Source organism: Xylona heveae (assembly GCF_001619985.1).
Source record: "Xylona heveae TC161 unplaced genomic scaffold L228scaffold_11, whole genome shotgun sequence".
NCBI classification, from domain to species: domain Eukaryota; kingdom Fungi; phylum Ascomycota; class Xylonomycetes; order Xylonales; family Xylonaceae; genus Xylona; species Xylona heveae.
The window spans coordinates 803,741-824,508 of record NW_017264203.1 but is presented as its reverse complement, the minus strand read 5'-3'; the positions used below and the strand labels follow the sequence as shown (position 1 = coordinate 824,508).

Sequence of the window (20,768 nt, the reverse complement as noted above, 5' to 3'; positions counted from 1 at the left end):
GCGCCATGCTCGCTATAAATGCTCAAGTGCAAATAATATGACAAGACTCCGTGCTGAAATAGCAATCAACGAGATCCCTGATACTAGTCCCGTAAAATTCGGGCGCGTTCGATGACCCAGCTAACAAAGATAAATGTAGGAAAATATGATCAATATGAGATCGATAATATGACCAAATAAACCACAGATTGTTCTCTTCCTTTGATGTTTCCTAGTCCCTTGATCCTAGTTTGAACGGATCGCCTTCCCAAGAAGGCACGGCACATAACCTAGGCGGGATCTGAATTCGTTTCAACAAGCCATCAGGTTCCAGACGTTAAGCCTTCAGCTTAGATGATCAGGCCACGAGCTGCCGACGCCACTCTTTTCCGGCTGAACGATGACGCTGGATCGAATCGGAGTAGTTCGCATATGTGAGCCCAGAGGCAATTGGTATTTCAATACGCCTCGGACGATGAGCTCAAAGGGATACTCAATAACCCTTTCCCACCTTTCGGTGCCGCCAGCCTCAGTTTTGTTGCCCGGATGTGCAAGCCGAACTTCGCCAACGGAACTGGAGAGATGCCTTTTGAATGGCGATGCATCGAAAACAAGGGCCGAGTCAAACTCAAAAATACGGCCAAGAAGCATCGTCTGCGGGTCTCCTTCGTCTGGAATCGGGTCGGTGCCATCGTCTACCGAGTCCATAATGGACAACCATTCGTTGTCGTTGTCGTGAGCCTCTCGCTGAAGGAAATCGGGGCTATTATCTGAGTGGCGGTGATGCGAAGAGAGTGGTGCCCCAGGCAATCTAGGAGGAGTGCGTCTTCTCCGGCGTCGAGAATCACGTAATGTCCCTTGCCAAGGATCTCGGTCCCAATCGTGACTGGGATTGACATGTCTACTTTTGGCGAAGACATTGACGTCCATATCGGCCACTGTAACAGCAATGACGTTGGGGTTGCTTGCTTGCACAAGGAGGTCCAGCATGAGCTCTTCCTCGCTGGCAAGGACATTCTGAATCTCCCGAACCTCCACATTTAACAATGGCTTTGTAGTAGCAAACAGGAATCCAACTGCGCCAGATATCACCAAGATTACCATTACGCTCAGAACGATGCAACCTGCAAACCGTGTCATCCAACCACGCTGCGATCGCTGATATTGTTCCATTTGCCTCAGACTAGAGTTGGCTGGCCGTGCGCGTGGGTGACGCGAGCGCTTGACACGAGTAGTCCCCATCAATGGTAGCCGTTCATCATCCGCGCCTTCTCCATCTATGTCAAATACCGGAGAGTTCAGCCCTTTTCTACTACCAAAGCCCTGTCCTCTATGTGTGGTACGAGGGCTTGATGGCCGTGGCGATTGACGAAAAGCGCCGCTTGCAGTGGTCCGAAGGGGCTTTTGAACGGGCGGGAAGGGGGACTCGTTGTCGAACAGAGACGTGTGGCCGCCACCGCCGCGACCAAACCGTCCGATGTGATGGTGATGGCGATGGAGCGAAACCCCATCATTTCCTCGTGCACGTACTGTAGCTGCTCCTCGGCCAGCTGGCTCTGCACTGGTGGGTACGTCTTCGTTCTCGTTGATCCCGCTAAAAGTGTTATTCGCAAATTTCATGCTCTTCTTGCCAACAACGCTGTGCCCCCCATCACCAAGGCTTTGAAACGAACGCTTGCCAGAACGTAAATCTAGTTGGCTCTGTACTGAAGTCGCGCTCGGTGTGCGTGAGTGGTATCGCGGCCTTGGTTGCTGGTCAGGAGGATTAGATTCGTACACAAAAGTCTCTTCTGAATCAGAAGAATCGGCCTCGTCCACGGCACTGGCAACCTTAGCCTCGAAAATGTCTGCCTTCGAAGAGACTAAGCCGAAAATGTTAGCAGATTTCGTCGCATTGTCTGGATTTTCATGCTCGCACCTGTCCCTGTGTTTATCGACGGAGTTTTGCGAACAGTCTTCTTCTTTTCCTTCTTTGGTCGAATGGTCTCATTACTAGGCTTGAGCCTCAAGCTTGAACCTGCATGGCTAGCCAAGCCGCGGTCTCCAGCACCACCACCCAGCGCCACTTGTGGGATGGAGCTGACGGTTTCCGTCTCGACCGTCATGTTTTTCGCGGCTCCCTCCGCGAGTCCCTTGCCCCTTACTGGATTTAGGGTCGAGTAGGACTTCCGGGGCGGTACGGTGTTCGGGCGTGTGGAACTTGGGGATATCCGCGATTTTCTCCCTCGTTTATCATCGCTCTTGTTTTCGCCGCTTTCGCTTTCACTTTCCCTCATGCTTTTATTGGAAGCATCTTCCAACGGATGCTCCTCTATCTTCGCCGGCCAGCCAGACTCTGTGCTCCTACTTCCTGTCTCTTTGTCACCTGATGAAGTTGGCGGGCTGCGTTCTTCGACGGTAGCTAAACTCGTCCCTGCGCCACTCAAGGTTCGTGGTGTTCTAGTACCAGGCGTTGGTGTGGACGAAGAATTCGTCAGCAGCGTATCGGAGTCTGGTTCTGGAACATCCATCTTCCCGGGAAATTGTTGGGGATTTGAGGGCGGTGTTGGCCGTTGCACAGCGATGCTTGGACCATTCTGAGTAGGCTCAGGCCTCCTCGTCTGCTGAAGAGACGTTCGTGTGGATACGGGTGGAGGGGAGGTGATTCGAGGAGACAGAGGCCACCGCGGAGTACCTTCAGCGGAAGAGCCGCCTGACTTCTGCGCGCGACCATTCCTCGAAGACTCAGAATACCCAGAAGGCTGCAGCGTAGGTATCCCTGAAACCGAAAGAGCTCTCTGTACTGCTGCCGCAGAGGGCATTCCTGCACTCATGGAACTTGCGCCCTCAGGCGTTCGATTGGGGCTAAGCTCTTGGCTGTTTCTCCGTGAACGAATATCCGGCGGAAATCTTTGCGCATTGGCATGACGAGATGGAGAAGACTCTCGGGATTGCTTTGGTGTCGGGGCAGCCGAATCGATGCCCGTGTTGCTTGAACGTTGGGGAGCAGAGACGGAGCTTTGGGATGGCGCTTTAATGCTCTCTTTGTGCACCTTGGGCGGCGGAGGACCCATAAGACCACCATTCTTATTCTGCTCGGCCTGTGGCAATAGATTCGTTGAAGAGTTCCTTCCCCCTCTACCAGCTCCGGACCCTGTATCGGCACCATTTGTAGGATCCATGGTCGATGGATATGATATTCGGGATTAGGAGGCAATCAATGTTACCCCAGCGGCCGGAAGCACGTTACCGACTAAACGTCAAGAACCGATCCTCAAAATCGGTTGAAATAAAAAAAGACTGTGTTCTGAAGAATGACATATCATGTAATCCTCTCAAAAGGAAGAAAATATTTCCGCCCTGACCCTATTGGGCCGGGTTTTTGTAGTGGATTTCGAGAAGAGCTGAGAGGAGCGACCACTTTGAATTCCAACCTTGGAATGGGTACGGATTGATGTAACGAACGAAGAAGCGAGAGGTAACGGAAATTGCACCAGGCGATGAGGTGCTATATGTCAGAATGAGAATTCAGGGAAGAAGAAAAAGACCGGCGATAACGAAGATACGAGAATTGTTAATAATAACAGGGCCAATCGCGATAATACTGTTGGTTTGAAGATGCCGATGCTGATGACGAGATGCCGTAAGCAAGCCAACCAACTTTCTCGCCTAAACCTCTGAACGACCAAAGAACTCATGGTAGGAGAGCGAAATAGTTCCTAGAACATGGCACAACAAATCGATAATCAAATTTCTGATTTATTATTTTGCTTTGTTCTTTTTCATTTCCATAAGAAATGACTACTCATGCTTGGCATAGAGGAATATATTGCCGTGTTCACTGAATATGAAAGCACGCCGTGAAACAAGGATATACGGCAAGTCAGTACATGACTGCAAAACACTTCCTGAGTTTGTCCATATTGAAAACCCCTTTGACGCCAACAATATCAAATATTCAAACTGAATAATTACTACATGCTGTGAATGCATCCAACTATGTATTCAACTATTTTGTTCAGCTGTTGCTCTTGAGGTTAAGCCTTTACCCTGTCAATAAAGTCTAGGGCACGGCGCCTTGACTTTATATCGTGAGATAATACCTCTGCTTTGAGCAATCACGGATAGGGAGAACAGTCAGAGACGAGAGCGGGACGAGAAAGGATAATATTCGCCGATTAGCGAGGTTTCGCTGTCTATATGCCAGCATGGTAATTTACAAGATTCAAACGATAATTTTACAAATTAATGGAGTATTCCTGTCTTAATTGTCCGATATTCTCTATCCGATCGGCCGGTTCCTCATGCGACCTTCCTTCCACGTCTGCTCAAGGATTTCAGGGTGCTTATGCACACTGGGCATTAGACCCATGCCGATAGATCTCCGAATAGCTTTTGCAATGCGCCTCTGGTTAACGGGACGTAAGCCCGTATCATACGAATTTCGGATGCGGCCCATTTCTGTCATATATTCGGACATGATGGCAAAGTTCTGCGTCGAGAATGGCTCTATTAGCAAGCAAATTTCTTTACCCTCTGGCTTATCAGTAGTACACACCTTGTAATGGTCAAGTGGATTCATTCCGAGAGCGTCAAATGCATCCATCGTCGGCCTTGTCCGTTTCCTCCACTTTTGCATCTCGGCGGGTGTCAGATCATGCGGGGCATAGACGTCGCCTTGTTTCCACCTTCTGGTCTGTTGTCTCTCGAGATCCTGTGCCCGGGCAAATTGAGCAATTGAGTCCTTAAGCCCCCGCCGCGACGCCGTATTCCTTCTGGAAATATCTCCTCGATCACGCACGAGTCGTCGCGTCAAGGAACGAAGGCCTTCGGTGGCTTCAGGAGATGGCTGAGATTGCGCCGTTTGAGTCCTTGTCGACGTTGCCGCTGAGGCTTGTTTCGCAGTATTTCCAGCTGAAGAAATGATTTCTGTAGAGATATCAGCTTCTTGAAATCCATAGAGAAAGTGAAACCAATTAAAAGGCCTACCGGTCAGAGGATCCTGCGATGCCTTGGCAGAAGTGGAGAATGCATTGCGCAATCTAGGCAACAGGCCCGATTGTGGCCGTGCCGGTAGGGATGATAATATGCGGGAGGCCATCAGGCTGCGACCTTGCTGCTGGAGATTCTCACAGTATAACGCTGTCTAATGAAGATGATGATAATCGGTAGTACATCTCGAAAAGACCAAAAGAGGAATAGCGTAGATGTGTCCGAGTGGGAAATGCCGAAGAGTCGCGTTAAGTTGGAAGAACATGGGGTAGACGGGTATCGGTACATATCAATGCACCAGCAAGTTTGTGGTGAACGAAGTACCCGAGGAGTTAGATGGAGCTGTGTCAAGCCAAATCATGGGGTTGGTTGAGTTGAGAGGCGGAGAGCCGACCAGGGACCGATACCCCAGGTAGGTCAATGTCAACCACCTGTCGTGCTGCTCTTCAATTGCACTCTTGCAATGTCCCGCTTGTTCTGTGATGAAGTTTTACAGCTGTTAACTTTCTCCTCTCATATGTTTTGACTGTGGATTCCTCATGAACATTGTCATTTTTCGCGGCTTTGGCAGCTGAATTAGCTCATTGACTGAGCTGCGGAGATACGCTCGAGCAGTGTTTATGCTGTTGCCGTCATGCGGTCCCAACTCACCCGGCAGGTCTTTCGAAGACTATTGACCAACAGAGCCATCAGCCACTACAACTGTCCCTGTCGCATGCTCCATTCTGGACGACGACCTTCTAATTATGCCGTCCTTGCCTCGCCGCCTCCCAGTTCAAGGCGGACAATCTGGTGGTTTTCGCGCAACAAATATGACGATGTGAAGACGGACCCAGATACGGATCCGGGAATGGTCACCATGTTTGAGCTTTCCAATGCGAAAAAGAGGCAACATAGGCCACCTCCGACACCAGATCTTGTCAAGGCTTTCAAAGATTTTTTTAGAAATAAGCAACGCACACGCGAACCACTCCCTAATATGCAAGCGACCAATGCTTGCCGCCTCTTCAAGCATTTGCGGGATACAAATATGGAAGAGGAGGGTTTCGGGTTGTCATTAGAAGACTTGGTATTAGCGAGAGATGCTCTTACGCTCATGCCCAGTAAGAATGAAGACACAAGTGCCCATAATGAATTGGCTCGACTGCTCTTCGAAGAGATTAAGCGGCGAAAGCAAAGCGACCCTTCAGTGAGTCCCAAGATTGGGCTTAAAGATGCAGTTGCCTATGTCAAGGTGCTATGTCATACAGGTGACTCCTTTGACGCGCGAGCTTTTGTCAATGACTACGTTCTGGACCAACAGGGGCAGGAGACATGGCGACTATGGTCGTATGTGCTGCGAGGGTTCGCACGGGAAGATAATGAGAAAGAGCTGTTACAAACATTGGACCAGATGCTTGCGCTGGGAGTTCCGTTTAATGCTCAAATTCACCAAACTACAACGAAATACTACGCATTGAAGGACAACATCGAGCAAACCAAGAAATGGTACGAGCGGAAGATTGCTGCCGACGAATTGCCGACCTATCACACCAATTCTATAATACTAAAGTTTTGTTTACGAAACAATGAGATTGAATGGGGCAGAAATTTGTTTTTCTCGATCTTGGAAGGCAATCCCTCTAAGCGGACATGGGACATCATTTTCCAATGGGCTGCGGCCATGGGAAAGGGCGTCGATGAGGTGGAGCGGATGATGGAAGTCATGCTGAAGAGAAATGTTGAGGATCCAAGTATTCGTCCAGACGTTGAAACCATCAACGGCCTTGTCGAATTTGCGAGTTCGCGCAATGATCCCTACAATGCAGAACGATATTTTGCACTAGGCGATCGATGGGGCATTGCTCCAAATGCGAAGAGCTACATACTTCAGACTGATTATCGCATAGCAGCGGGAGATTTGAGTGGAGCTCGGGCTGCATATCGGAAACTTCAAGGAGAAGAAATCGCGCAGGGCGAGGACCTTCCTACGATCAACCAGCTGATTCGTGCGTTATGCGCTACCAAGACAGTGGACTTTAACGCAATTGTAGACCTTGTGGAAGATCTCAACGATCGAAAGGCTCGTCTTGAGCCGGAGACGGCGTCTGCGCTGTGCAAGTTGCATCTGGATCGCGATGAAGTCAATGATGTTGTTGATCTACTCCAAACGCATTCTTTCTTCTATTCGGAGGCTGAGCGGATGAGCATCGCGAACATGCTCATTGATTTTTGCCTCGATCGCCGCAACAGTATCACGAGAATCTGGGAGGCATACTCTGTTGCACGTATCATTCTCAATGAATTACCAATCGAGCCACGGACCAGGATCATGCAAGAGTTTTTTGACCGTCGTCGATCCGACATGGCATGTCATGTCTTTGGACATATGCGCCAACATGTACGGGCAGACCGAAGACCCACCCTCGACACCTATGTGGAGTGTTTCCGTGGTATCGCCAGAGCAAAGGATGCGGAGTCACTGACAATGGTGCATAATATGCTCAAAATGGACATGGAGATTGAACCCAACACGCGCATGCTTAATGCCTTGATGCTTGCTTACACGGCCTGCGATATGCCTCATCAAAGCCTGGAATACTGGGAAGATATTGCTAATTCACGCGAGGGACCGACCTACAGTAGCATCCGGCTGGCATTCCTTGCTTGTGCAGAGTCACCACTTGGGGAAAAGCGCGCACAATCTATCTGGCAGTTTCTCAAAAAGCTGGATGTTGCCATTCCGCCGGAGATATATTCGGCGTACCTAGCCGCCTTGGCCAAGCAAGGCTTATTTGACGAAGTGGTAACGATGATTGACGACATGGAAACAGAGACAGGGTCCAAGCCAGATGCCTTGACGTGAGTGGACTCTCTGTCGAGGACCTTGAGACCATGCTAACAGACCATAGGCTCGGTTCCTTCTATAACGCTATCCCTGGTGACGCCAACAGGGCCAAAGTACAAGCCTGGGGACTGGAGAACTATCCCGAGGCGTGGCAGGATTTGGTCAACCTCGGAAAGAAGCGAGGAAGATATGATATTCGTTTATTCAAGATCGATCAGGATGTGGTTCCATAGCGACTGGGTTGTTATTTTTATTGAACATATGCTTGGATTTTGGGGCTCTGGGACTTGTTCCCGGCTTATCTCTTGGTCTGGTCCATCGCCAACCGAGATTTTTTTATATGTGATATATCCATAGATGATACGATTGTTACGATAACAGCATTCCTGGCTGGGAAACTACGGGCTTTGATTTCAGTGTATAGTGTGAATTTTAGACAGCAGATTATAACGCTAGATAAGACAAAAGTCGACCGCCTCGGATGGATTAAATAAATAGACCGTACCATCATTATCATCGTCACGGCCATGCTATTCTCTTCAGAGCCACAATAATGCACACGTAAAAAGCCTTCTAATCACATCACTACTTCATGCGCTGTCTCAGTTGCTCAGCCGATTCCCGTAAAAATATTCGCCCTTTTCCTTCCCTATCATCATGAACCTTTAATTCTCTCGCCGTTGACCAAGACGTCCGTTGGAATAGTTGACCTCCATTCGCCGAAGGCGGTGAGCCCATATTGGTTTAGCGGCGCCCGAGAGTTTGCTCGATCTGGATGACTAAGCCGCTCAAAAAGTTCACCCAGAATCCAGTTACCGCAGTTGACGGGCAAGAAGTTGGAGAGATTCCACTACAATCCAAAAATCCATTTTCTACGCAACTGGTTCTACTGAGGCTAGATAGGGCTTCCTTGTCGGAGTAAAAGCCAAGCAAAACTCCAAAATTCGAATTTGTTTCTGCATAAAACCTCCGAGACAAGGACTACACCATGGTCCGCAAACTCAAGCATCACGAACAGCGACTGCTGCGAAAAGTCGACTTTACGACATATGCCCAGGACAATGGACATCGCGATGCAGCTGTAATCCGACGGTATGCTTTTTTTTTTGTTACGCTTAATTCAACCCGTCCTCCGCCCTCGCAATCATCGACTTTTCGCGGCCGGTGATTCTGCTCGGTATCATCTCAACTAATAACTCATAGATATGCGATCCAGAAACCCTCCGACTACACTACATATAACCGGCTCTGTGGCTCTCTACGACAACTAGCCCACCGCATCTCACAGCTCGATCCTGCCGACCCAGTGCGCACACGGCACGAGGAACTGCTATTGGCCAAGCTGTTTGACATGGGCATCCTGGGCACTGGTGGCGGAGGGAAAGGCAAACTGAGCGATGTCGAGCACAAGGTTACTGTCAGTGCGTTTGCGCGGAGACGCCTGCCTGTCATCATGACTCGATTGAGAATGGCAGACCATGTTATGGGGGTAGGTTTTGTCTGTTCGTGATGGATTTGATCCTTGGGTTTTTTTTGGAGGACGTTTTGTCTGTCCAGTGGATGCGTTGCACTATTTGCAATTGTCGAAATCTAGCATCAGTGGATATTGCTTCTACGGAGACAAATGCCGTTCTTTCCTTACTGCAACAATTGAGCAAGTGTTGACTCAGGTTATCTCACAGGCCATCAAATTTATCGAACAAGGACATGTCCGCGTCGGTACAGAAGTTATTACGGACCCAGCATACCTCGTCACTCGGTGCGTTCCTTCCTCATCTTCTTAATCATTTCCCCCCATTTGCTCTTATTGTGTTTCTCGTACAATATCCGTACTCAAAATCATCCACGGCGTTGTACGACCCAGCTTCACTAACACATTTCACTTACGCAGGAACATGGAAGACTTTGTCACATGGACCGACTCATCCAAGATTAAGCGCAACATTCTGCGCTACCGCGACCAATTGGATGACTTTGACCTGCTGTAATTTTGGCCTTGTCATCATATTTTCTCTTTCTTTCTTTCTATCCCTTTTCTTTTTATAAATAGTCTCTTCATTTCTGCCCCTTTCTTTTTTCCTATGACAGTCTCTTATATCTTTTCCCCATTTCCGTCCTCTCAGGGAGTTCAAAAGGCGTATACGGCGCATCAACAAAAAGCGCGCATGTCGATTAGCTTGTCAGGGTACAATGGCAATACACTTGGATATTCTGCATTTGCCAGGTTCATACAGGTATTTTCTATACTTTTTTTCCTCCCCCCTGTACGTTTGTTTTTCCCAATAAAAGGGCAAATATATCACCCATTGAAACCCGCGACGTTGAATGCTCTTTTCAATCTCCAACGACAATGACAATATGCACTGTATTACCAATCAGTCACTGTACACTGGACCGTAGACATTAGACATGATACAGTAGACACTAGACAGTAGATATGAGACGCAAGATACGAGAGCAGGATATCATCCAAGCCGTTTGTGTAGTCGGCGTGTAAGGCGTGTCATCATGGAACTTATCATGCTTGATATGTCGCACTCACGCTTCTCACTTCCCGCTTCTCACTTCTCGCACTACCTGCACATGTCGCACTACTAACACATGTCGTGCTTCTGGCTTCACTTCTGGCTTCTCGTACTGCTTACACTTCACACTTCACACCTTTCATGCTTGACACAAATGTCATGCTCTGATGCATTTTCTAATACATTTTTGATCATGTGTCTATCATGTATCCATCATGTATAGATCATGCATGAAAGGAGGGAAAAAAAGAAAAGAAGGAAAATAGACAGGAAGAAAGGAAGGAAAGAAGGAAAGAAGGAAAGAAGGAAAGAAGGAAAGAAGGAAAGAAGGAAAGAAGGAAAGAAGGAAAGAAGGAAAGAAGGAAAGAAGAACAGATGGGAAAGGTAATACAATACAGTACCAAGGTACTTTGAGTTTGTCATGTCATGTCACATCATGTTGGTGAACAGTAAACAAGTAGATGTCCTTATGTGGATATGGCTAATAAGGGTAAGAAGAGGTTAAAGGAAGGGAAAAGGCAGAAGAATATGAAGTAGAAAAAGATCATATCATTATTCGATAGCTCAGTCCATTATATCCCGAATCAAAATCAAAACTTAAACCTCAAAACTCAAGCGGGGGGTAACTACGGTATTGAACTAAAACAAAAAAGGGGGGTGGGGACAAATAGTTGAAAAGGTGTAGGGGAAAAGAACGAAGCACACAATTAGAAGGGGAAATGAAAAAGGGAGAAAGAAAAGACGAAAGAAAGAAACAGAGAAGAAATGGAAAACACATACAAACAGACAAATCATCAAAAGGCATAAGTCATATCATCATTAAAGAACCATTGGCTTTCGTCCCATCGTCCCACCTCTCCACTAACACCGCCACCCTTTACCCCTTTCACTAAACCCTTCCCCCCTACCTCCACTCCACCACCCAAACACCGTGTCAAATCAACCGATAAATTCCCCAGCAAGACTCTTCAAAAGGCCGCCGAACCCACCACCGCCACTGCCGCCGTGGCCACTGAGCAAGTCTTGTAATCGATCGGCGAGCGGATCATCTCCCGTTTCGTGCACCTTGTGCCCGTCCTTGTCAAAGCGATCAGGCATTTCGATCGTGTCATTTGATGAAATGGAGTCTGTGTCAGAATGTGTGCGGGACGTGCGTCCATGCGCATGTGGACGACTGCTGTGTTTTTTCTTTCTTCGAGACGTATAGTCATCGTCGCTGTGGTGTCCGCGATGACCACGATCACCATCACGATCACGGTGGTGGTGGTGGCGATGATGACGGCTATTCTTGGACGAGCCAGGAGAAGCAGCAGCAGCAGCAGGTGCAGTACCATCAGGATCAGCTTCAGACCCATCAACGCGTGGACGGTATCGTCTTCGTCGACGTTCGCGGCCTTCCCGACTTTTGTGGCTGTGACGACGTGCATCATCATCGTGTCGGGAATCGTAGTCGTGTTCGTCATTATTGTAATCGTTCGTGTAAAGATCATTTTGAATATTATTACGTGGATCAGAAGAAGTAAAAGGACCGGCAGCATACTCGGGAGGCTCATGATATCCAGCCTCCGAGCCGTGTTCGGTCAAATCGAATTGAACAGTTTTAGCAGGTTGAGGCTGCACTGGAGACAGCGAGACGTGAGACGACGCGCGAGGGGTCGCTAAACCATCTGCAGACAAAAAAAAAGAGGAAAAGTTAGCCTAGACATGGTTCTCCGGCAAGATTAAGAGGGAGCTCAACGCCACACCCACCCTCTACTATGTGATCGGTAGTAGTAGCACGGGTAGTTGTAGGTTCATCGGTAGCGAAAACAGTGGGAGCAGCAGCAGCAACAACACCAGGACTTACACTGTCAGCACCTCGATAAGCTCCTGTGGGAGGAGGCGGCACGCCATATGGATCTCCATAAGGCTCAGCATAAGGTTCCGGCATACGTGCCGTCACTGGGGGCGGCCCGTAGTCGTGCGCGCTGTGTTCGGGCAGTTGCCGGGGAGCCGCCGCACCTGGCGCTGGTGGAAGATAGTCTGCAGGATTGTAGACTGGAGTCGGCGGGTATGGATTATTGCCAGTTGGCGGAGGAGGGAAATTGTTCGTGTTGGGGTAGTAATCCGAAGGGGCATAATCTGCCATTGAAGGAGCCGTGGGAGGCGGGCCATATGGTTCTGGGTGGTAGGATCCGCCATACCCGTCACTATACGGATCTGATTCTGCGCGACCTGTGAAACAAATTAATCTCTGGTAAGTTATGGGAAGAGACACGCACGTGTGGAATGATCAAACTTACGTCGCCGCTCCTTATCTTGCTTCTTCCTCTCGCGTCGTTTGCCAATCTCATTTGCCGCAAGGCCCGCGGCTCCAGCAACGGCTGCGGCCTCAGCCAAGTGTCTGCTTCGGCTACGGCTTCGACTGCGACTGCCGCTGCGGCCACGGTCGCGGCTGCTTCGATGCCTTCTACGCTCTTCATCGGAGCTGGGACTGCTCATTCGACTAAGTTGCCGCTCCTGCGGAAAGGTTTGAGATCTCGCAGCTCCATAACCGGCCCCAGCAGCGATTGGGACTGCAGCACCATCGTAGTAACTATCACGCCGACCGGTAGGTACGCCATAGTAGTCTGCTGTATACACGGGCTGGTCTCCGTATTCGATCAACCCGGGGTCGCTCGCCGTGCCTCGACTTCTTCCTGCTTCGGAGTATGGCGCAGACGCAGATCTCGAGCGCGACCTTGACCCTCTGCGATGGTCATGGCGTCTCCTACTATCTTCAGCCTCCTCCTTTTCTTTCTGATTACGCTCATACAGGCCAGCGACGGCAGCCCCTCCTAGCCCGGCGGCAGCAATTGGCAATCCCTTGCGAAGACGGCTTCGTGAGCGTGAGCGTCCGCCATGGCGCGACCTGCTGCGACTGCGTGCATGCTCAATCAATGCAGCGGCCGCAGCGGACGCCGCACCAGCTTCGGCGATTCGATGCTTCCTGTGTTTCGGGTCTCGATGTTTGCTTTCGGCTCGACTTTCGCGATCGACCCCAGTCACGGAATGGCGTCGTCTCCTCGACCGGCTTCGGCGTTCACCGCGATCACCACGATCGTCGTTCTTCTTTTTATTGTTTTTATTGGCGAAGCTGACAGCCGCTGCAATGGCTGCTGCACCTAGGCCTAGCCCTGCGAGCTCTTTGACACGGGAATGACTTCGGTGCCTGCGTCTTCGTCGACCGTATCGATCCACAGAAACAGATCTCGAGCGCGAACGGGAGCCCATTCGGCTTCTTGCACGCGACAGTACCTCAGCTCCTACTGCTCCCAAGGCGGCTGACCCAATCAGCTGTCGACCACGGTGGCCAGGGTTCTCGCCCTGTTTCTTCTTGTGATGGCGGATAAGCTCTGCGGCTCCAACGCCGGCGATGATGCCCTCTGCCAAATGTCTGCGGTGATGAGGGCTACTTTCATGGTCGTAATCCCTCGTCTCCTTTCGTACAATCTTCATATCATCTTCACTATAGTCTCCACGCTCGGCGCTTCTACCTCGCTCGCGACGCCACTCACGCTCATCGTAGTAGTCTTGTTCACGGCGACCGTTTTCCTCGATTTCCCTTGTCCGACGTTGGTATATATAATCATCTTCCCTAGGTTCTTCACGACGAACGACTTGCCTTTCTTCAATATAGCGGGGCTCCTCCCGCTGAATGATAATGGGTTCACGCGGTGCTTCGTGAATGATGATCGGCTGAGGCTCGTTTCGGATTATGATTTGCTGCGGCTGTGGCGCTGGCTCTGGCCGCGAAAAGTATTCTGTAGAGCGCGAATACCTCTCTAGCTCATAGGGGCTTCGCCTCGGTTCCCGCTCATACTCACGGGAAATGCGATACTCTCGAACTTCGGATGGCTCTCGACGAACTGGTAAATCGTAGCGAACCTTCTCTACGGCAAGATCCTCCTCTTCATATGGCCGAGGTGTGACTCGATAACGGCGAACTGTAGTGTAAGATCTCCTCGGACTCTCATAGACGTCTTCCTCCCAGTCGCGCTCGCGCTCTCGCACGACAACGGACATGACGTCGGCGTATGACCGCTGACACGATTGCGTCGGACTGATAAGAATTTATTGAATGTTTCTGTAACGTTGTCGTTATAAATATCGGACACTGATAATGAGGATATTCAAAGCTCAGTTCTGTGTTGAGGTGATGAACAAAAGGCGAATTCGATGTTCTTCTCTGGATAATGACGAAGCCAAGAAACGAGCGAGTGATGCAAGTCAGACGGGGGGGCGGGATGGAGTGGAGCAGCAGGAGGATAATAATGTACCGCTGTCGCTGGAACCCTCTGGGCGGCGACGGCTGGCAGCCAACAATAACAGCCGTTGCTTGACTAGGTGGGGCTGGTTCGGCTCGGCTGCAGGCTGGACAAAGACTCAAAGACCCTCCGAGTCGGACCCTGTCGAGAGGCCGTATTATTGAACCCGCGGAACAGTTGAATGAAGCTCCGTCAATAAGCAGAAAGGCGCAGCAACAATGCAGGGAAAATTCCAAAAATTGGCGGATGAAAGCTGAGCTATAATGGCCAAGTGCCCTTAGATCAAGTACCCTTAGATGATAGACTGCGGCCAGTTGCCCGAGTCTCCCGTCAAGTGGCGCTGAATATCAGGATGCGGGATGATGTGTAGTAAAGTCGAGTATTACCGAGTACTCTGTTGGATCACAACGAGTAGCTGAAGAAAAGGAGCCTAGGAAACCAGACTGTGACTCGCATACCGCTTTTGATCCAAAGTTGAGAACGCTTCCAATGGGCACAAAGACGAGCGAACACAATGCAGCAGGGCGGGAGAGTGATGCGGGCAATCAGTGCTTTAGCCAGTCGGGGAAGCCAAACCGCAACTTTTGACTGGTCGATGTCGATGCCGGTACAGAGTATTCTTGAGTCTCGCGTGCATCCCTGGAGGGTTGTGTCAGCCCCCCAGTAGTCGTAGCGCCCCCAATGAGCGGATGACGTACGTAATTGCCTGCGTCAAATCCAACGCGGCTGCTGTTGCTCACAAATTGCCCAGCGTTCCCTTCAGCATGTCAGTTCGGTCCCATCACCTCGTCCCTGCTTCGGTGATTGGAACAAGACAAGGGACGGCTAGGCTGCGGGAAACGAATATACCTAATTTTCCGATGGATCTTGGACGAGATTCGGGGCTGAGTGTGATAGAAACCTCGTGGCCGAGCCTGCCAAGTAGGGATGACGATGATGACGGAGGATTTCAATCAGCGTAGATGACACACATGCGGTAAGTTCTTGCACGTTACTGCGCCTTTCACGAAGGGTCAGTTACCACATGTCCCGCACCTGGCAGAAGCAAGGATAGGGGGGAATGTTTCAGGTTCATCCCACTCCCACGCTTTGTATCCTTGGCAATTCCAATACGACATCTAAGACAAAAATTTGCCCGACATGATCAAGAAGAAGAAACAGGATGCTGATAGGAGCACGTCAACGGTAATCTCTGTATCAAACCTCTCAAAAAGGAGAGAGTGCAGAGCATAACAATGGGCGATCCATAATCGAGCATTAAGGCAGCATAGGTCGTACCATATCTTGTTTCATCGTATCCTTTTCATCCTATGGAGGCCAAGTTTCCATCCCGTGGCACATCACATCCACGAAGCTCCAAGAAAGGGCCAAAGAGAAAAATTGTCATTCCTTCACTAATATCCGTCTTTATTATTAAAAACAAAAATGATAAAATTATCTGAGACAAACATTAAGTGACTTGACGTTAAGAAACCAAGTAGTTCTATACCACTTCCGGAAGCATCATCAAAACCATGGTTCAAAGCATTTTAGGTCTTTCATTAGCAGAACCCACCTCTGCTTCCCAAATCGCTTATCCAACTGACAGCTGACAGCTGCTGCCCGGTTCCGATTCAAGTTCCAGGTCGATTAAATAGGGGAAGACCGAGGATAAATAAAAGATTGAACTTGATTTCTAACTACCTAGTAAATACAAGCAACTGCATCTGAGGCATCTACATCCTCAAAAATAAAACCACAAACCATCTTTTTAAACCCTAAAAAATGCTATCCTGATCCGGCTGACAAAATACCACTGTTACTAAATCCAATAGTGGCTGAAACGCTGTGACAAAACTGATAATGCATAAAATGACAATGCTTCCAACGCCAACCCGCCTCAATGAAAGGCCCAGAAGAGCTGAGATGGATGCTGGGTTGACAGCACAGAGAATGCGAACTAAAAAGATAACGCGCGTTTTGGGAGGTGAAGTACAATAAGTAGAGATGAAATTGAAAAAGAGTAGATGAGAGAAAGAAGAAAATGTTGATGATAGGAGATGCTTGAGTGGAGTCAACGTATCGCAGGATTTCATATACAGGTGATGGCCAAAGATGCGTAGTGATATATATAAGAAAAGATGAGAGAGCTGAAAAAGTTGAAGAGTCGAGGTGATAGAATGTGCAAACATATCCCTCATGACAAGTGGATATATCACAGAAGTAAACCCTCATTCGGCTTCACTATCATCGCTACTGTCGTAGTCGCTCTCATAAGCGCTGTATGATTGCTCCGACAAAGAGGGTGAATATGTCAGCATATTGTCGTCATCACTGTGAGCAGCCTCTGGCGATGCCAAATGCTGGCTAGCATCCTCGTCGGCTACTCCTTCCCACACCTCCTCTTCCGGCTCAGTCTTGTGGCAAAAGTTGTCAATGAGAATTTCTGTGTTGTTGTCGCTGGCGACAGCAGATGCAGGTTTTCCTGAAGAAGGCTCGGATATCATTGCCACCGGTCCACTATGAGGTGTTGCGTACGCAAAAGGTGTTGTGCCCCGTTTGACGCCTGCCATTGCCAGTTGGCTTCGCCCATCCGCGACCTCGGAGAAGAATGGGCTAGGAGACTTGCATCGCTGCCGCCAGGGTTCGGTGATATTCTGATCTCGTGATGGGATAAATGTTGGTGAATATGATACGCGCCTCCGCTTTGACAATGTTTTGGAAGGGGCACTTTCCACCTGCGAAGCGACCAAGCGTCGTTTGAACGATGGACTGAGCGCGCTTCCAGAATCGCCCAGACTGAGAGAATTTGTTCGTCGAAGGTAACCCAAACGATCAACAGGAAATTCTGAGAGAGGAGAGATGGGCATAGCATGACCATCCCCACACGGAGTAGGCTCCCGAAGCTTCGGTGACGGCGAAAGGGAATTTTTTGAGCGTACAGACTGGGCCAATCGCGAAGGACGAATACTTAACGTTGAGTACAAAGATGAATCAGATGCAAATGAAGAGGCTGCGCTCGTTGGAGGGTCCAAACGAGGATCCCACTGCCAACAAGCTTCTTTGGCGTCCGCTTCGGGGACCGCCTCTTCTCGTTGCTCACCATTTTCGTCCAGATGAACTCGCGGGAGCTCTCTAAGCATTTGCCACGTCCAAGCCAAGCAGTCGCGAGGGCGAGGCTGCAGGTACCCATGCCGATTAGTTATAAACAGCCTTCGTGCTCCACCGGCGGCCCGCATCACAACGGTTCGGCTTAGAAAATCACTTGTCCAAACAGCTGGAGTAACAAGCTCATCCGGATCTAAGAAACGAAGTCGCGAATCCTTATGAATTTTTCGGAGAGGTATAAAAGGCGCCCGGAGCCCGAGAAGTGGAATCTTGTTCTTCGATGACTGTTTCCTCATCCCTTGGCAGGTACCTTGTCTTTCATATGCATCAGTTCTCTCAATTTCAACCATGCAATCTGAATCACAGCTTTTAGGCTTCTTGAGCTCGCCGATATCTTCTTTGTTTGACTGGTTCTCAAAAGTCCGATCATCCAGAATGTCGCCAAAAGCACTGCTCACAGCACTAATGACTTCCTTGGCCGTTGATCCTAGAATCTGCACGTTTCGAACGAACCCTCTACTTTGCAACCGGCGATAGATCGTACTGTTTTGAGCGCTGGCGCGCGGCACTAGCCATTCATCTGGGCCATCTGCCCAACTCCGGATCGGATCACCGTCCCATCCGTCATATCCGCTTGAGCGCGATCTACTGAGAGAGCTGCTCAGGGAATCACGAAATTGCGGATCAGCCCATTCTTCTGTGATCGCTGTGCTACTCAGTTCACCATTGGATAATTCTTCCGGGGGGTACCAGATGCCTTTTAAACCCGGACCCCAGGGCAAGAAGATCACTTCGAGTTCATAAGGATTGTCGTATGAGGGAGGCGCAGACGTCTCTAATGCTTGTATTCGGGATCCCATGTCTTCAAGGCGATCAGGGAGCCCGCTCCGGTCTAAGGCAGCAGAGACCCTCGCCGAAGATAATAGCTCCGAGTGAGCATCAGAAGAGCCATCCGAACTGACGGAGCACTCGGTTCCAGCAACTCCACCATGAACTCGCTTTCGTACCGAGGTCCGACTCGGCCGGCTCGCCTCCAGAAAGTCAAAATCTGCATGCAGCTTTTCGTGCTCCTCAACTTTCCCTTCCAGTTCAGTAAGCCGCCCGTCAAGCATATCAAACTTTTCCTGAAGCTCCTCAGACACTCCATGAGAGTAGGAAGCGCATTCTAGGGCATCCAGACGATGTTTGTAGGCTTCCAGAGCCGACCACAGAGCTGGGTATTCTGTCAGCCTGCTAACCAGCAGCTGTAAATGAGGTAAAAGACTGGAAAGGGAAGCCACATTAGGATCCAATTTCCACGTATCGTCGGCATGAGTTGCTCCCTTCTGATTTACAGTGGGCTCGGTATGGGTTCCACATTTATCGTTGACCAGCGGGGCTGATATTATTGGAAGTACTTGAGCCTCGGATTTCCCTATTTCTATATGAGACCCTTTTGCTTCCTCACTGTGAGCATCTACCCATGCCTTGACATGGTCCAACGCCTTTGTGAAGGGGGGCAAATTTGAGAACTCGAGCCGAGTTGGAGTGGCAATTTCAGTAGCACTTTGATTAAACTCATCCATGGGCTTAGGCGTTTCACGACTCCCACATCGTGGGTTTTGCCTGATGGTTGTGGAATTAAGCCCAGGCCTAATAGACGCTCTCCCAGAGCTGAAGACATCATTAATTGCCCTTTTCGACCCATGCTGGGAGTGTTGGCTATTGCCACCTTTAGCAGCCCAGTCATATCGTTGACTGGTGGGCAAGGCCGAGAGTTCGTGTGGACGAGGAAGCAGATGCTGTCTCTCCTCGAGTCCATTGGATCTCTCAACCTGAGCTTCCCGGTGTGAGTCTCCCTTGGCTGTATGTGCTGCCAAGAACAGCCGCAGAGTATCATCTTCAATCCTTTGTGTTGGCGTCGCCAGGTCTCTTTCATGAGGATTATAAGAGTTTAGAGCTGTAGAATGGCTCTCGTTTAAGTTCTTTGCACCATTATACCGAGAATTGAGATGGATGTTGAGCGGTTCGAGCTCTCCAGGTCGAAGAAGGCATTGCGATGGTATGGGAGGAAGGTGGGATGCGCCCACGGATGGCGAAGACACGCTTCTCATTCCGCGTCTAGTCTGAAGAGCTGAAAGACCATCCAGCGCAAAAGGGTCCGCGCTCGGGTTTTCTTGAGTATTATGCCGCTTCTGGAAAGGACTGCTCTTCAAGTCCCCAGCATCTTTCTCATTTGCTTCGTGTGCCCAGTCCGAATTGCTCCTGCCGACCGATGGAGGTTTAAAATACGGCCTGAAAGCATCCTCCTTACTAACCTTGTCGCCTTCCGCTGATGGATTTCGGCCATGTTTCTGGTTAGAATCCGCAAGCTCTTGGAGATCAGAGCGAATCCCGCTTGTGCTCGTCTTCGAGGGGAAGCCAGTCACCGAATAATGTTGCACCCCGGAATCCATATCATGAAAGCAGGCATGATGTCCACACATGCACCAGCCATTTTGCGCCGCACTGATACTCTGATCATTCCGATTTGTGTGCGGGTCCAAGCTCGAGTCCCAAAATCGCCTACAGCCGCACAGAGGGGCATTAGATCCAGACGTGAGGTGACGAAAGTTGCATGGCCCCTCTGGGGATATTCGATCGCGCCTGGTCAGAGACTCTCGAGGAGTAGTTGCAGGCAGCGGATACTGGGCAACGGTGGCCATTGGCCCTCGGCCACGGATGCCAATGGAGCGACGAAAATCGTTTAGATCGCAAGCATGCTCTAGCTCTCGACAATGATCGATCGCAATGAGTGCTAAATGATGCTTTTCTCGATCCGATGTCAGTAAGAAGCTGGACAAATCGCACGTTCAATCAGACAGTATTTCCAGAGAGCAAGAAATCGCGACGAGATGCTCGCGTGGGAGGGGAAAAGGTTGTGAAGGTCAAGGACCACAACACAGAGATCGGGCATCGATAATAGTATGATCGATAGGGGAACGGGTAAACGTTAGTTAGACCGGTGCTGGAGAGCGAGACTCAAAAGCAGAGTGCGCGGGCGGGTGGTGCTGCAGGCGTGGAAACTTGACCGCCTAAAGTTTATTAACCCATTCTTTTCCGATTTGGACCATT

General features: G+C 49.8%; 7 protein-coding genes across 7 annotated transcripts; 2 read left to right on the top strand and 5 right to left on the bottom strand.

Moving 5' to 3' along the window:
• Positions 1-153: 153 nt before the first annotated feature.
• L228DRAFT_35288 (hypothetical protein) lies at positions 154-3,449 on the bottom strand. Its single transcript, XM_018336515.1, has 2 exons — positions 1,898-3,449; positions 154-1,841 (listed from the first exon to the last, which is right to left on the bottom strand). Exons 1-2 carry the CDS (start codon positions 3,138-3,140, stop codon positions 325-327), a joined length of 2,760 nt encoding a protein of 919 aa, XP_018185638.1. The 5' UTR covers positions 3,141-3,449; the 3' UTR covers positions 154-324.
• A 438-nt stretch (positions 3,450-3,887) lies between these two features.
• On the bottom strand, positions 3,888-5,098 carry L228DRAFT_224011 (ribosomal protein S18). Its single transcript, XM_018330335.1, has 3 exons — positions 4,948-5,098; positions 4,517-4,887; positions 3,888-4,450 (listed from the first exon to the last, which is right to left on the bottom strand). Exons 1-3 carry the CDS (start codon positions 5,057-5,059, stop codon positions 4,241-4,243), a joined length of 693 nt encoding a protein of 230 aa, XP_018185637.1. The 5' UTR covers positions 5,060-5,098; the 3' UTR covers positions 3,888-4,240.
• Positions 5,099-5,390: 292 nt separating this feature from the next.
• L228DRAFT_263380 (hypothetical protein) lies at positions 5,391-8,220 on the top strand. The gene is made up of 2 exons (XM_018334484.1): positions 5,391-7,791; positions 7,842-8,220. Exons 1-2 carry the CDS (start codon positions 5,585-5,587, stop codon positions 8,008-8,010), a joined length of 2,376 nt encoding a protein of 791 aa, XP_018185636.1. The 5' UTR covers positions 5,391-5,584; the 3' UTR covers positions 8,011-8,220.
• Positions 8,221-8,610: 390 nt separating this feature from the next.
• On the top strand, positions 8,611-10,126 carry L228DRAFT_250518 (hypothetical protein). The gene is made up of 4 exons (XM_018333351.1): positions 8,611-8,869; positions 8,981-9,266; positions 9,460-9,536; positions 9,669-10,126. The coding sequence occupies exons 1-4, from the start codon at positions 8,766-8,768 to the stop codon at positions 9,763-9,765; spliced, it is 564 nt and encodes a 187-aa protein (XP_018185635.1). The 5' UTR covers positions 8,611-8,765; the 3' UTR covers positions 9,766-10,126.
• A 1,062-nt stretch (positions 10,127-11,188) lies between these two features.
• L228DRAFT_35240 (hypothetical protein) lies at positions 11,189-12,262 on the bottom strand. The gene is made up of 2 exons (XM_018336514.1): positions 12,149-12,262; positions 11,189-11,969 (listed from the first exon to the last, which is right to left on the bottom strand). The coding sequence occupies exon 2, from the start codon at positions 11,853-11,855 to the stop codon at positions 11,271-11,273; it is 585 nt and encodes a 194-aa protein (XP_018185634.1). The 5' UTR covers positions 11,856-11,969; positions 12,149-12,262; the 3' UTR covers positions 11,189-11,270.
• Positions 12,263-14,062, bottom strand: L228DRAFT_35239 (hypothetical protein). Its single transcript, XM_018336513.1, has 3 exons — positions 13,939-14,062; positions 12,585-13,885; positions 12,263-12,535 (listed from the first exon to the last, which is right to left on the bottom strand). Exons 2-3 carry the CDS (start codon positions 13,777-13,779, stop codon positions 12,492-12,494), a joined length of 1,239 nt encoding a protein of 412 aa, XP_018185633.1. The 5' UTR covers positions 13,780-13,885; positions 13,939-14,062; the 3' UTR covers positions 12,263-12,491.
• A 2,736-nt stretch (positions 14,063-16,798) lies between these two features.
• L228DRAFT_270831 (hypothetical protein) lies at positions 16,799-20,359 on the bottom strand (the record flags this gene model as incomplete). The annotated part of the gene is made up of 1 exon (XM_018335457.1): positions 16,799-20,359. The coding sequence occupies one exon, from the start codon at positions 20,357-20,359 to the stop codon at positions 16,799-16,801; it is 3,561 nt and encodes a 1,186-aa protein (XP_018185632.1).
• Between the last annotated feature and the right edge of the window lie 409 nt (positions 20,360-20,768).